Below are 16,123 nucleotides of genomic sequence, written 5' to 3'. Positions count from 1 at the left end.
AGCACAGCCGGTGCTATTATCATCATCTGCAGGACAGCTTTTTGTTTTGTTCCCCGCCCCCTGCGGTGGGGACCCAGGTGCTTCCTCGAGTGACGCCCAGCAGGGGCCTCCAATGTGGGGTTGGAGAAAGCACTCCTGTTTGAAGCTGCAGCTGGCAAAGTGTGTGTGCGGGGGTGGGGTCCCAAGCCTCATGACTTCTCCACTCCCTGCCTGTGAGCCTGAGGCAATGCAACACTTTGTGTGGCTGTCAGGGCCTGACCTTCCAAGCCTGGAGGCAAGGTGCTGAGAGCCCAGGGAACCGTGCATTCCCTTTGGAGGGGTGGGAGGGGGCTTTGGCCCTCAAAACGGCTGTTTTTCTGAAGTTCCTGGCCATGAGGGTTTTGTGGTTGGTTTTTTTTTAAACCAAGGAGAAGAGGAAAGGGAAACACGCTAACTAGCTGTTAATAAGGAAACTAAGGGTATGGCTACACTTGAGAGTTGCAGCGCTGGTTGTACAGCTGTGTAGGGAAAACGCTGGTGTGTGGCCACACTCACAGCTACCAGCGCTGCAGTGTGGCCGCATTTGCAGTGCTGTTGGGCGTGATGCATTATGGGCAGCTATCCCAGCGTTCAAGTGGCAGCAACGTGCTTTTCAAAAGAGGGGGGTGGGGTGCAGTGTGACAGGGACTGGGGGAGAGAGAGTGGATTTTTGGAGCCGACACTGTGTATCAACTCCCTGCCTTGCAAAATCAGAAATTTTTCCCGACCCCTTACTCTTAACTGCAACCAGCCTGCAGACCAGATAAGCAGCTGCTCCAACCGACTCCCTTTCTCACCCCCTGCCCCTGCTGTTTCTCTCCTCAAGCAAACACTCATCCCCCTGCCTGCCTCATTCACAACAAGGTAGTGGGTTATCTCATTTGATTGTCAGTCAGTTACAGATTGATCACGGCAAATAGGAGCTGTGTTTGTTTTTTAGATAAGCAGCTCCCAGAGTTCACAACAAAACAAAGAGAGGCAGCATAACAAAACAAAGGGAGTAATTTAGTTAAAAGCATGCTGGCATATCTCCTAATACCCTGGAGGCCAATAACAGCGCTGGTGTGTGGCCACACTTTACGACCAGCGCTGCAATGCTTATACCCCAAGCAGACCCAGGTGTACAGCGAGCGCTGCAGCCAGGGAGTTGCAGCGCTGGATGTGCCCTGCAGGTGTGGACAGTTACTAATTGCAGTGCTGGAAAGCCTCCAGCAGCGCTGCAACTCTCAAGTGTAGCCATACCCTAACTAACTGATTTTAACTAACTACAATGTAGTGAGGCACTGCTGATTGCTCTGACTCCTAGCCACAGGCAGTAGGGAAGGAACTGAGTGGGGGCTGGTCCCACAGTGTCGGTTAACTGCCTGCAGCAGCGCGAGGTAGGGACCACGCATGTGCAACCCAACCAGTACTGCTACTAAAAGTCTCCTACTATGAGTGCAGGGGCGCACAAACACCTAAAGGGAAGCACCCAAAGAGACAGCACTTGAAGCATCCATTCATTATTTCTGCCCCCCCATGCTCCTCCCTCCCCCCCCGCCCAAACCGCCCCCCCCCCCCAAAAAAAACTGGCAAACTAGTGCCTATGGTAACTTGGAGAGCAGCAACAGATGTTCCTGGAAATGTTTTAGGTTAATTTTATGTACCTTGCACTGGAGAGAATAATTTCTAAATGCTGGCTATGTTTATAAAATAAGACCGCTTAAGATAATCTGGTCAAAGATCTTTTGTTCCAGTCCTCACACAGCTCTTGAATTCCTCCAACCTCCATCATCGAAGGTTTCAGTACAAAAGAGATGTCACTGTGTAATGCACTCTGGCACATCAATCACATTTTGTTGAAAGTACCATGCATATGCATTATATATATATATATATATATATATGGAATTGTAAAACTAACTGAAAAATGACTACCCTAGTCAACTACAAGGATTGAGAAAACCCTCTGAAATAGGAAAATTGAAAGAACAGATCCTGTTCCTATTGAAATCAATGCAAGCTTTGCTTTGGACTTCCACTGGAGCAAGTCCTCTGAAACTCAGGGTTATTTCACAACAGCAGAGTTTAAGATGAGTAAACTGCTATCAAGGTGACTCACGTAATGTGAAAAGTGCACTTATGCATAGGGTTGATTGTACTTGATCCTGAACTGGTGTTCACTTTCACACATCATCTATTATGCTGAAGTAATAAATGAGGTATTTAACATTACAAAATTTGTGCAGAGTAGCTACATCTCCCCTAGAACAGATTTGTTAATTTCCATACATAGTGTTTAAATAAAAAAGGATAAACAGCTATTTTGATACAAAGTAGAATGTATATTTGCAAAGGGCATATGTCACTATTCTAGTTTTATTTAGTTTAATGTGACATTCCACAAGATTGAAATCATGTGACTTAATTAAAACTATTGTAATTTGGTATCTAAAAAGTTTCATGTTTTTAAAAAGTTAAACCCCTTAGCTTTTCTTTCAGAACCAGAAGTTAATCTGTTTGAAGTTACATAAAATCATAGTTCTTAAAAAGGATACATAATACAGTTGCACCATTTTAATGGTGAGCACTCCAATACAATAAGCATTTCTTCCACAATAGTTTTGGTAACAATGTAGGCACATAGCGGCATGTAAATTACACATAGCAACCAGAACAGCAAAGGCACAATCTGGATTTTTACCTTTCAAAGTGATGTTTAATTTACAAACAAAAATATTGTTTTATACTTCATGCAGAAGTTTTACATTTGTATTTAACAGCACAAAACCATTACAGAAATGCTGTCATCTGATAAAACAGGTCATTTAAATAAAAGATAGCAGTTCTTTGCATTGATGAACTAATGTCTGGATTAGAGGGCAATATATGAAATCCCACTTCAAAGGATTGAGACGGTCTGAATCCTGTGAGCATCCTTTTGTGTACAGAAGTATTGTCTGGCAACTGAAAGTAATTACAAGTTTTCTATTTTATTGTAGGTATGTATTTATTTTCCTCTATGTCTACACAAGAAGACCTGAAAGATAAGATTATCTGTAAAACTATCAATTGTTTCTCCAATATAAAAGTAGATTTTAAACTTTAATATAAACTATACTTTCAAAACATACTTAGGCATTACTTGAAGGAACCATTGTTTAAGTGTAACTGCTAGCTTATTTTTGTCATGAAGTCCCACTGATGACAGATCTCCTTTATTCACCCTTAAGAATGCAGCCCTTAGCAACTCAAGGTTAAGTCTGTAATGCAGCAACTTTGAAGTTAATTCTGCCCACGGCTCCAAGAATATGACAGTTCTGCATTTTACATAGAAACATTACCATTAAGACAAGTAGAAAATTTTTGTTTACAAATGAAGATCTTCATAATTACTAAAAAAGACACATTTCTTCTAATTTTCTTAACTAGCTCTTATATGCACCATTCCACATTGTGGAAAAGCTGAAATATGCAGTCTGGACTCACTCTACAAATTAAAGAAAAAATGGAATTACAGGTATTGGCACAAATACTTACATCTACACCTGTACAAAATAAAATTGACAACCCCTTCCCACCAATCAGAGTAGAACATTCATCTTCTATCCAACAAGTACTTTCAAATACCGATTGCCTGATTAAATGTGGTAACGTGGGAACACAATCTGAGAATAGTGGATGTGCCAAAAGTTCCAAACTGCTTTATCAGTCTTTAACTGGAGAGAGGAACCAGAAGTATGTCCAAAGAGTTTAGTGAGATAATTATCCTTGCAACTTCATGAGGTCACTGCAACTGCACTCTGTATGCCCCTATTAGCAACTTTACCTGTAAGAAGGAAAAAAAAATGCTTCAAATGACCATCCATATATCTTGCACAAAGGTAAAAGTACTGAGTAAAAGGGGAGGTGGAGGAAACTAGCTAGTAACTGAAGAAAATGGAGCTTATATAATCTGTACTTGGTGGATCAGAATTTTTTGGACCCATATTCTAAAGTGAACAGTTTGAAAACCAAAATTCAAATGAAAGTACTTAATATTCTGAAGTGCCTTAAGCATCCTCTGTTCATACAGCAAACAAACTTGTAAATTAATTAATGTACTCCAAAGCTTGACCAGGAGCTTCAATAGAATTACCTCCCTTTATCATGTTAGGCAGCAATCAAGTTTTTAGAAAAGCTTTTTGGATGAAATGCTAATGTATTTGATAGGCAGCATAATTAAATACAGGAGAACCTCATTACTCTGTAGTGCTAGAGAGAATAAGAACCACAACTCCTCCCAGAAGTGTTATTAGGACAGGATCAACCTATCCTTACTCTTGTGGTGACTATTGTGACCACTGCAGGAACCATCTGGCAGCATCTAGCAGACTTTCTACACTTCTAAAAAGGAAACTGCACACACACCCTCACTTCAATGCAGGCTCTCGGTAACTGCTTCTGAACTCTCCATGGCACTGACACCAGTTACACAGCTTTAACAAAAGATGGCTGGTAGTTGCTCTGTGCCCACAATGTCATTCAGTGCACACCCAGTAGCTTCTACCTTTACTTGCTCCCTATTACTGACCTAGTAAACAACATTTGCAATATTTAGTCCTACTGCAATTTAAGCACTTCATTCTGGGGTCTGAATTACTCTGGCTATTGTTTATTCATGACGGAAATATTTCCATCTTCCAAGTGAATCTCATCAGCGGTGACCTTACGTGACTTTTGGCAACATCACAGATAGACTGGGACGGGCTGAAAAAGGTTGTCAACTGAATCGAAGGGAAGGAAATGAAGAACACTTTAAATAATTTTACATTTATAGGCCAGGCCTATAATTTGGAGTAGACACTCCTGGAAGAGAAAGACATTGAAACGTCTGTCAAAATAAAATCGCACAGGTAAGCATGTCTCACCTTGGCAGTAGGCGCTTCTGTCAACCGTATAAAAAGCTTGTTAAGGCCTGTAACAGGACTGAAGGAATAAATAAAGTGACTATCCTAAAAGAAAAAATTACAATAAATTAGTGTTGGTGCGTGGCAAACACTTCTCTGGGCACTTTGAGGTGAAATGCAGAAGGACTGAGAAATTGGAGTTAAGAACATCTCATCCATCGCAACAAGAGTATTTTTTGGAAAGATAGTTCTGAGACAACATTAAGCAAGCCCTTTGGTGTAAGTATATTATTCTCTGTGAAGAAACAGAACTAGGGAATGTGATTATATTGAAGCACTAATGAAAAATAAACTAAGGAATCCAACTTTAATTACTACAAATTTCAGGATGGTATACTTAATGCAAAGCAGTTTAACTCAAACTTAGTTCTTTCATGGCTAAGAGACTGGGATTCTTGAGCTTTTGAAATTCTCATGTCACTAACATTGACAATTTGCCCACTTCCTGCTCAACTCCCTACTGACAGTGTTTCACCTCCGATACCCTGATCTTCACTAGCCTTGAAGACTAGAAATGGCTATTAAATATTCCTATTTTTCTCTGTAGTTTCTCTATAGAACTTTCAACAGATTTTTTTTTTTAAACAAAGAAACCTCTGCAATTTACTATATTAAAAGGCCTGTCACAAGAAACATGCTGGGACTGAAGTACAATTCAAATCCCTTGAAATTACACAGATTACAAGTTTTGTTTTTTGTAGAGATCCTATAAAAGCAGATTAACTAGTTAAATGGACAATACTTACCAAAAATACAGGAAGCTGGAATTTATCATTTAAAACCACTGCTTGCACACTGCATGGTCCACAGAGCCGAGCAATGACTTCTTTACCAAAGAAGTTTGAATGGAAAACAAATAGAAGAATTCCAGATCCTAAAGAGAAGATAATTTGATCAATTTCATAAAGAAAACGTGATCAATCTGAAATTAGAAGGTTTATGATTTTAAAAAGTTACACCCCCCTTACCCAAACTGACCTAAAACTTGGTCCACTGTACCCTTGACTAAATCCTCATTTAGATGGAGGGTATTGTCGTTTTTGTTTTTAAATAAAACAGAACTTCACACTACTACACTGTACATTATAATAAGATCGCCATTTTGGTTTTTGATGTTGGCAAATATTGACAAATACTAAACTTTATGGACTGGTTATGCATCACCAAAGCAGTAGTGTTGCTGTTCAGAACCACAAAGATTCTAGACTCCCAAGCCAACGGAAAGCAAGCTCATTGCAGGACGACTGCCTTCGTCATTGGGGCAAGGTGTAGGATAAATATGACATTAAAGTTAGCTTAAGTTTGGTAACGGAAAAAAATGGTTACCTACCTTTTTGTAATGGTTGTTCTTCGAGATGTGTTGTTCACGTCCATTCCACATTAGGTGTGCGCGTGCCACATGCACAAGCATTGGAAACTTTTCCCTTAGTGGTACCCGTCGGGCTGGCGGGGGCCCCGCCTGAGTAGCACCACTGCGCCATGCATATATATCCCCACTGGCCCGATCCCCTCCAGTTCCTTCTTGCCAGCGACTCCGACAGAGGGGTAAGAGGGTGGATGGTGGAATGGACGTGAACAACACATCTCGAAGAACAACAGTTACAAAAGGTAGGTAACTGTTTTTTCTTCTTCGAGTGCCTGTTCACGTCCACATTAAGTGAATTACAAGCTTACCCTTGGAGGAGGGTAGGAGTCACGGAACAATTGATTGGAGGACAGCCCCGCCAACCGCCGCGTCCTCTCGGGCCTGCTGGTCGACAGCGTAGTAGGTCGTGAAGGTATGCACCGATGACCAGGTGGCTGCTCTGTGGATCTCCTGGATTGGGACTTGTGCCAGGAAGGCCGCTGAAGCTGCTTGCGCCCTGGTCGAGTGGGCCGTGACCGCCAGGGCCGGAACACCTGTGAGGTCATAACACGCCTGAATGCAGTCTGTAATCCAAAAGGAGATTCGCTGAGCCAACACCAGGAGGCCTCTCATCCTCTCCGCCACGGCCATGAACAGCTACGTGGATTTACGAAAGGGCTTGGTGCGCTCCAAATAGAACGCCAACACTCGACGGACATCCAGGGTGTGCAGGCTGCAGTGACTCAGGTCCGCATGGGGTTTGGGGGAAAAACACCAGCAGACAAATGTCCTGGCCTAGATGGAATTGTGAGACTACCTTCGGGAGGAACTTGGGGTGCGGACGGAGCTGCACTTTGTCTTTATAAAAACACTGTATATTGTGGCTCCGAGGTGAATGCCCTCAGCTCAGATACCCTTCTGGCCAAGGTGATGGCCACCAGGAAAACCATCTTCCAGGAAAGGTGGAGGAGGGAGCAGGTAGTGAGGGGCTCAAACGGGGGCCCCATGATCTTAGAAAGGACTAAGCTGAGATTCCATGGAGGGATTGGGGAGCGTGAGTAAGGGAAAACCTGCTCTAGTCCTTTAAGGAACCTCCTCCACCACTGGGTGGGAGAACACCGAGCCCCCTGAAAACCCCGGGTGGAAGGCAGAAATGGCCGCCAGATGTACACGGATCAAGGACGGGGCCAGCCCCTGCTGCTTGAGGTGCAGTAGATACTCTAGAATGGTCGGCACTGGAGCCTGGCGTGGCTGAACCTGTTGGGGCCCATACCAGCGCGAGAACCTCTTCCACTTGGCCAGGTAGGTCGCCCTGGTAGAGGGCTTCCCACTATCAAGTCGAACCTGCTGTACAGGAAGGTAGCACTGGCTCTCCAAAGCATTCAGCCACAGAGCTTCCATGCTGTCAGATGCAGTGATTGCAGGTCAAGGTGGAGGAGCTGCCCTCCGTCCTGCATGAGGTGGTCCTGGTGCAGGGGCAGGGTTACCGAGGCTTTCACCGACAGCTTCAGGAGTGTACTGAACCAGACGCCTCATGGTGGCTGGTGTGGGCTATGCAAAAGTTCCAGAGGAGGAGAGCCTCAGGGCAGAGCGGCAAGGAATGGCCTTGCCCTGCTTGTTTATATAAAACATGGCGGTCGTGTTGTCCGTCAGAACTGTCACGTTGTGACAACTCAAAGTGGCGTGAAAGGTCTGGCAGGCTAAACGAACTGCCCTGAACTACTTCACATTGACATGGAGCAACCACTCTGCTCCCGACCACAAGCCCTGAGTCCTGAGATCCCCTAGGTGAGCACCCCATCCAAGGTCTGATGCGTCCATCACAAGTGTCAGGTCCGGCTGTTGTGTGGCAAAGGGGATGCCTTTGCAAACCACTGTTTGGGACTGCCACCACCGCAAGGAGTCTAGCACGTCCCCTGGGGCTGTCACTACCAAGTCCAGGAGGTCCCTGCCTGGGCGGTATACACGGGTGAGCCAAGCCTGCAGTGTACTGAATTTTAGTCTGGCATGCTTGACCACATGCGTGCATGCTGCCATGTGGCCCAGCAGCCTCAGGCAGCATCTGGCCGTCGTAGTGGGGAACTGGCACAGGAAGGTCACTGCCTGCTGAATGGCCAGGAATCGTGATACTGGGAGGCTCGCCTTTGCCTGTACCGCATCTAGGACCGCCCCTATGAATTCCACCTTCTGCGTTGGAATGAGGGTGGATTTGGGGACATTGACCAGGAGCCCCAGCGTGCAGAATAGTCTCAGGGCCTCCTCTTTGGACTGGCCCGCCAGGAGCCAGTCGTCGAGGTACGGGTAAACTTGAATCCTCTGCCTCTGTAAGAAGGCCGCCACCACCGCCATGCATTTTGTGAACACCCCTGGGGCCACAGCTAGGCCAAACGGAAGAACCGTGAACTGGTAATGTTCCTGGTTCACTGTGAAACGCAGGAATCGGTGATGCACTGGGTGGATGGTGATATGAAAGTATGCGTCCTTCATGTCGAGGGCAGCGTACCAGTCTCCCGGATCCAGGGAAGGGATGATGGTGCCCAGAGATACCATGCGGAACAGGGCCTTGACCAGGAACTTGTTGAGCCCGCATAGGTCTAGAATGGGTTGAAGGTCTCCTTTGGCCTTGGGAATGAGGAAGTATCGGGAGTAGAACCCTTTCCCCTTTAGGTCTTTCAGTTCCATCTCTACCGCCCCCACGTCTAGGAATGTGCGAACCTCCTTTTCCAGGAGGTGCTTGTGAGAGGGGTCCCTGAAGAGGGATGGGGAAGGGAGGTGGGGGGGGGTAGGCAGGGAGGAGAACTGCAGCAGGTATCTGTTTCACACCGTGCATAACACCCAACGGTCCAACCTAATGCTGGACCATGCACGGGAGAAACGGGACAGGCGGTTCAGGAAACAAGGGGATGGATCCGGCGGTTGGTTTGGTACATTGTCCTTGAGTGCACCTTCAAAAGCCTGGTTTAGGGCCCGGTTGGGACTTATGTTGGCCTTGGCTTTGGCCCAGCCTATTGGAGCAATAATTATTATTATTACGTTGCCTCCTGTTATCCCCGCTTCGCCTGCGGTAGGGCTCGTGCCTAGGATGAGGCTGGTAGTGATGCTGAGGAGGAAGCTGCGGCTTGAAGGGCTTCCTTTGAGTCGCCGGGATGTGCATACCCAGCGACTTGAATGTAGCCCTCGAGTCCTTGAGGCTATGTAGCTTTGAGTCCGTCTGGTCCGAAGAGAGCCTGGACCTTTCGAAGGGGAGGTCCTGGAGCGAGTTCTGGACCTCAGGTGGCAGACCTGACTCCTGCAGCCACGCCGAGTGTCACATGGCCACGCCAGACATGACTGTCCTGGCTGCCGCATCTGCCGAATCCAAGGACGCCTGGAGAGAGGTCTTCGCTACGGACTTGCCTTCGTCCACCAGCGCTGTGAACTCCTGCTGGGAACCCTGCAGGAGGTTGTCCTTACATTTCCCCACTGCCACCCAGGAGTTGAAGTTATGCCTGTTGAGGACGGCCTGCTGATTAGCAATCCTCAACTGGATGCCCCCTGAGGAATACACTTTCCTGCCAAACAGGTCCAGGCGCTTTGCTTCCTTGGCCTTGGGGGCCGGGACCTGCCACCCATGGCACTCTTTTTCGTTTACCGCCGAGACTACCAGGGAACACGGGCCTGGGTGGCAAAACAAGAAGTCGTGCCCCTTTGACGGGGCAAAGTACTTGCATTCCACACCTTTGGCTGTTGGAGCGCTGCAGGCCGGGGTCCGCCACATAGTCTTATAGTTCGACTGTATGCTCTTAATGAGCAGAAGCGCTATTCTGGATGGACCATCTGGGCTCAGGATGTCCACCATGGGGTCCTCCTGCTCTACCGTCTTCTTGGCCTGCAACCTCAAGTTATGAGCAACTTCATGCAGTAGCTCTTGATGGCCTCTGTGGTCTTTTGGCAGAGTCCCTGATACCGCTGTGCCTGCTACTGCTTCATCTGGGGATGACGAGGAAGTCAGCAACTGCTCAGCTTCCTCCTGCTGGTTCCCTTGGTCCCTTTCTCCTGTGGAAGGGGCTTCCGGCTTGGGCCAGGACAGCTGACCTTGGGGCGGCACCGGACTCTGTGCCAGTCTCTCCGGTCTCTCACCCGGCGACAGCACAGACGGTCTGGATGCCGTAGCTTCCCGTGTGGAGGAGCATCGGTGTAGGGACTGGGACCGGTGCACCGAATAGCTGGCCCTGGAGGGAGCCTCCTTCTGCTGGTGGTAGGCCCCAGGGGTCCAGAAGGGCCAGTATCCTGGCAGTCCCCACTGGGGCTGCTACCCAGCCTGGTGTTCTCTGTTGTCCGGTGCCCGGTGAGGGTAACTGTATCGGCCCGAGTCGACGCTGGACTCGGGCGACGCTGAATGTGAAGGCCACGGCGGTGCCGTCGATCTGTGCCGGCGGGAGGTCAACGAGTGGCTTCTTGCCGATTGGGAACAGGACCGGTACTGCTGCTCATGGGACTAGGACCGGTGCTCCCGAGACCTGGACCAGGGACTTCTGGAAGCCTTTGGTGATGACCAGCTTGCCTTCTCCTGGTACCGGTCTTTGGGGGGTGCCGGAGAGTGTCAGGTCCCTTGCACTAACCCCGTGCACTGACTCGCCTCTGGTACCAAGACTTCCCTCTGCATCAGGGGTAACAGAGTCCACAGACTTGGAGCTCGACCGGGACCAACACTGGGAGCAATGCCAGGACGGTGTCCTCGAAAGGCGTACCATTGCCAGCTTTCCCCTTGATGGCATCTCGGGCCCAGGTGCCGGAGGCTTCTCCTTGGTCGGGAAAGGGCTCACCACCGACAACCCAATGGAGATCCTTCGCCACCTCAAAGGTGTCAGGCGTGGAGGGTTGATCTATTACTCCCTCGAGCCCGTCCTCACTGAGTTCACTTGGGGCTGGACTCAGTGGGACTTGTGGCGCCGGTGCCACTGGTGCTGGCGCTGATACAGCGTCCATCATGCTCTTCCCAGTGCCCAGGCCCTTAGATGGCGCCGGTCTCCTTTGTGGGGAATGTCCGCACCCTTCCTTTGGTTTAGCCTTGGGCCGCATTGGGGAGGCTGAGTGGTGCCGGGGCCTACTTTGCTCTGAGGCCGATGGCTTGCGGTGCTTATCCTGCACTGGGTCTCTTGCCAACTCTGGGGCACTCCACACCGAGGAGGCTGGAGCCGGCGTCAGGCGCTCCGGCCCCGATGGCTGCAGCGCAGCCTCCATCAACAACTGCTTCAAATGAAAGTCTCTCTCTTTCTTTGTTCTAGGCTTAAACACCTTGCAAATCTTACACCTCTCTGTTTGGTGTGCTTCCCCCACGCAACGTAGACAAGAGTCTTGGGGGTCACTAACCGGCATAGGCTTGCGGCACGTGGCGCAAGCCTTAAACCCGTGGGCCTGCGGCATGCCCCGCAGCCCAGGGTGGGTGCTGGAAGGCTCCAAGCACCTAATCCATTAAGTGTCCACAACAAGGGAATGCTAACGAACTGATAACAATTAAGTACTCTAAAGCTAAGGGACTGCTTCTCGTAGGAGAGCAGGAGGTTGTTCAAGCGCCGCCAGGGACGGTAAGAAGGAACTGGAGGGCGTCAGCCCAGCGAGGATACATATGCACAGCGCAGCGGTGCCACTCAGGTGGGAGGCCCGGCGGCCACCATGAAGGGAAAACTTTCTGACGCTCATGCACGCGGCGCGCGCACACCTAATGTGGAATGGACGTGAACAAGCAACTCTAAGAAGAATGTATGTTGTAAACAAAGACCCCGACTAACAAGTAGAAGGAAGGCCTCAAAAAATAATGAGTTATAAGGCCAAAAGCAATGAAGTAGGGAGGATGTTTGCTTCAAAAAAATAACCAATGAAATAAGGGAAAGTTTCTGAAAAGATGGCATTCATAGTTAAATTAGCGTTGTGTAATACCATACATTGTTTTAACTGCAAATTAGAAACAGATTCTAATCATACCTTCTGGCACATTCTGTGGGGGTTTATAGTTGAAATCCATAGAAAAATCTGGTCCTTCACAGAGACGATGACATGCAATAGGAAAGACAGGCTCCAGCAAGGCAAGACGAGCTTCAAAGTAATCCCTAATTGCATCTTCTGCTACTCTTGAGAGCCTAAATAAGGAAACAAATGATGCTTATAGTAGATTTAGACCAATTGTATTCCCTTCTAGATAAGGATCCTATCACTGTACAAAGATTACTATCAGTAACACATGTACCAGCTAGTGAAGCACAGAAGGATTCTAGATGGCAAGATTTAGGATTCCTAATTCCAAAAGATAATACATCCTGCTTTACATTTAAGAGGAGATATCCCAATTCCTGGAAAGGAAGAGCTGCTATCAAATTTTATCAGGAATCTAGTTTGGTTGTGAGATTTGCTTGTTTATGTCTCATCTGCAGATGTTAAATACCACAATGAGCTTCAGAGTGGTACACCACAGAATCTTAAAAAAATTCAAATTGGCAACAGTTCTGGAAAGTTCTCCAGTATAGAAACAAAATTCCAACAACAAGAAATACTCAGTCCCCTCAGAATAACTCAATGGCCAGGCAGAGACAGCATCTCTACCAGCAGTGCTAATGTGCTGATTAGCACTTTGCTTGCAGCCAGGCTGATTTGCAGTTTTACTTATGATGCTGCATGAGAGAACAGACAGTTCCCAATTCACGTTGAGTAAAAATTCAATGTAAGACAGATAAGACTCCCACTGAAGAGTTGATTTGTGCAGTGACTGTGATGAGGGAGGAGTCAGACAAAGCCTTTCTACCAGCAGCAGACAACCGAACTTTCAAAGGGAAAGAGAGCATCTGTCAATAATATTTAGCATTTTAGACCTTTACAAGTAGGTTTTAAATGCCCACGTGAAACAGGGAATCCTGAAACCTACAGGGTTAAATGACTTAACCCAGGTCAGGGGTGGAATTAGAACTCTAGGGTTCCTGGTTCTCAACTTTATAGATGCTGGTTTGAATTTAAAGCTTTAAATTATTCCTATTCAGTGATTACCCTCTCCCTGTTTGAGGTAGTTGAGATTATCTCCAGAACTCAAACTAAAACCTCTGGTTTTATCATAGGAGGCCTACAGGGAAAATAGTGAGTTCTGGATCTGAAGGACTTTGAGGATTTGGAAGGGAAGTTTGATATTGGTCTATTTGTTTAGTTTTAATTGTTTCTTCCCCTCCACCTAGCAGTGCTACAAGATATTAGTCAACTAATAAGCAGACAGAAGGGCAGGTGGCAATAACTACTGTGGGTGCTATTAAATAACAGTGCCCTCAGAGCACTGCACAGGTACATTTTTATAAAGTGAAATACATTAGCCCATGCTGCTTGTCACTTGCCTCCTCATTCTGCACTTTTATTCAATGTTTCCAAAAAATGGTTGGGTTACCTATCTCTACGTGATTTTGGTACTGCTTAATTTATTTTTTCTGCCAAGGAGAAACTTCCATTTTTTTCCTAGCATTTCTCTTTCTTCACAGTGACTTAAGCCAAAATCATGAAGCACATCTGAAGTTTTAGACAATAAAGAACTACACAGGCTACTTACGTTTCCAAGTGACTCTTGAGCAGGTCATACACCAGTACGTTATTACATTGTTTAGCAAAATGCAGTGCACTGTTCTGATGCTTTGACAAAATGTTACAATCTGCTCCACTTTCAATCATAAGTCGTACAATGTCAGAGTTCCCTCTCTTACAAGCCTACACATGAAAAAACAAACACACACACACGTGTGAAGTAGCAAAATACTTCGTAGTGAGAACTGAATCACAGCAGAATCTCAGTATTTTAAAAACTAATTGAGGAGTTCATAAAATTGAACTCAATCATAATATTTACAGATTACACTCCAGTACTTTTAATTCTTTCTGGATGTTAATTTCATATTTTAATGACAAGTCTCCTACTTATAAACCTATTATACATGGCAGCCATATTCTTGATGATTCCCTCTAAATAGATTATGCTGTACACAAAAGTTATGCATTTCACTTACCATGGACAATCTAACCCTAGTATGAGAAATTCAACATATGGAATTCCTTGCGAAAGCTCATGTAATGGGTCACTGGATAGAACACTAAATACAGTCAACCTGTCTGACCGTTCTTCCCAGGTTGTATGCAGCGTAGCTGTAGCCATGTCAGTCCCAGGATATTGGAGAGAGAAGGTGGGGGAGGTAATATCTTTTGTTGGACCAACTTCTGTTGGTAAGCGAGAGAAGCTTCCAAACCACACAGAGCTCTTCTTCAGGCCTGGGAAAGGTACTCCCAGCATCACAGCAAAATGCAAAGTAGAACAATATCATACTCCAAGGAAACCTGCACAGCACTTTCAAAAGATGAGCCTGGGAGCTTAAATTCATTACTCTGCTAGACACTAAAAATCATTAACTGAACAGAAACACTGAATTTATGGCTTACTAACACTCTTTTTGTCTTATGGCTACAGAGAGGTTAATGGGCCACTCTACTTTGAGCGGTCCCTTACAATATGTGCTTACTACTTACGCTAAACAACCTCTTTCTCCTTGCATTTTGCTGTGAATCTGGAAGTACCTACCTTTCCCAGATCTGAAGAAGAGTGTGTCTTGAAAGCTTGTCTCTCTTGCTAATATAAGTTGGCACAATAAAAGACATTACCTCACCAACCTTGTTCTTCCCAGGGACATTCAGGGTCTCAGCATTTCCCCATTACAACACTGACCGACCTTCTCTTGCTAGAAAACAAGTCCAGGAAAAGCCTACTCTGGGTTATCACCTGAAGGCAAAAATAATTGGGTGTGAAGGCATCTCTCACTTTTTGGAGTTTTTGCCTTCCTTCTGAGGAACCAGACTGGCCTGCAATCCTTAACTCACAATTCTCTTGATCTGGGAAATGAAGAGGGAAACCAACCTTCAGTTAAACCTGTGTGCAGATGAAACATGTATTTTGGGATTACATGCAACTTTAGTGTTGCATTATCAGAAGCTTTTCCATTTAGTAAGAGATGCATTAGTACACTGACAAAGATTACTGCACTAATGACAGTGGTCTGAGGGCTTTGACACAAACAGTAGATCTTTGTCCTATATTTAAAGCCTAAAATGTGGTTTGAGAAAGAAGACCATGGAAACAGACCTGGCCACAGACATACCTGTACATACCACACTGTCATCCTCCTATGTTTGCTGAATATTAGACAATATCAAACAATGTCAGGACAAACTGCATTTACCTTCATTAAAGCAGTTTCACCATTGCTTTGCTGGACATTAAGATAAGCCCCAGCTTCCAAAAGAATAGCCACCGTGGTTAGAAAGTTCTTTAAAAAGAATAGAACAGAACAGTTAAACTTTAAATTTAAAAATATTTCAAACAGTAAGTTAAATACAGAATGTAGAATGACTAAAATTTTAGTAGCGTGGAATACCCTAAAATAAGGTATCAAAGTGGTACTGCATTGCTTCCGGATGTCAGGTTCATCTGCAAGCTTTTAACAGCCTCCCCCACACACACACCCCGACTCATCCCCTCCCAAAAAGTCATGAACAGGACAATTTTCATTCTGAATTAAGATAATTCTTCATGAACAGCTAACTTCCAAATGAAATAACTGATACTTTGTTACATATAAAACTTTACAGTAAGGTGTTTTATCATTTGAAGTTTCAAATAAATTGATACTGTCTTATTTCATTTACTTAAACACAGTAAGAAAATGATTAAATAAAACAGAAGTTTTGTCATAGGATCAATGTTACCTGCTTTGTCAGTAAGTCTTGACAAGCAGCAGTTTGATATTAACAATTTTCATACATTCATATTGCAACAGAT

General features: G+C 45.8%; 1 protein-coding gene across 2 annotated transcripts in view; it reads right to left on the bottom strand.

Annotated features, from left to right (window-relative positions):
* Nucleotides 1–2,970: 2,970 nt before the first annotated feature.
* MPHOSPH8 (M-phase phosphoprotein 8) overlaps nt 2,971–16,123 on the bottom strand; it is a 38,793-nt gene continuing 25,640 nt past the window's right edge. Inside the window, exons 9-14 of one of the 2 annotated variants that reach the window (XM_039516018.1) lie at nt 15,525–15,611; nt 13,853–14,007; nt 12,256–12,410; nt 5,693–5,820; nt 4,908–4,965; nt 2,971–3,826 (exon numbers count right to left, since the gene is read on the bottom strand). In XM_039516018.1, coding sequence (XP_039371952.1) covers nt 4,948–4,965; nt 5,693–5,820; nt 12,256–12,410; nt 13,853–14,007; nt 15,525–15,611 — 543 coding nt within the window. In that variant the 3' untranslated portion in view covers nt 2,971–3,826; nt 4,908–4,947. Of the gene's footprint in view, nt 3,827–4,907; nt 4,992–5,692; nt 5,821–12,255; nt 12,411–13,852; nt 14,008–15,524; nt 15,612–16,123 lie in introns of both variants that reach the window. The other variant, XM_039516007.1, reaches the window with a different exon arrangement.

Source organism: Mauremys reevesii, linkage group 1 (genome assembly GCF_016161935.1).
Source record: "Mauremys reevesii isolate NIE-2019 linkage group 1, ASM1616193v1, whole genome shotgun sequence".
In the NCBI taxonomy this organism is placed as follows: domain Eukaryota; kingdom Metazoa; phylum Chordata; order Testudines; family Geoemydidae; genus Mauremys; species Mauremys reevesii.
The sequence above is the reverse complement of the archived record's forward strand: the minus strand, read 5'-3'. Positions and strand labels throughout refer to the sequence as shown.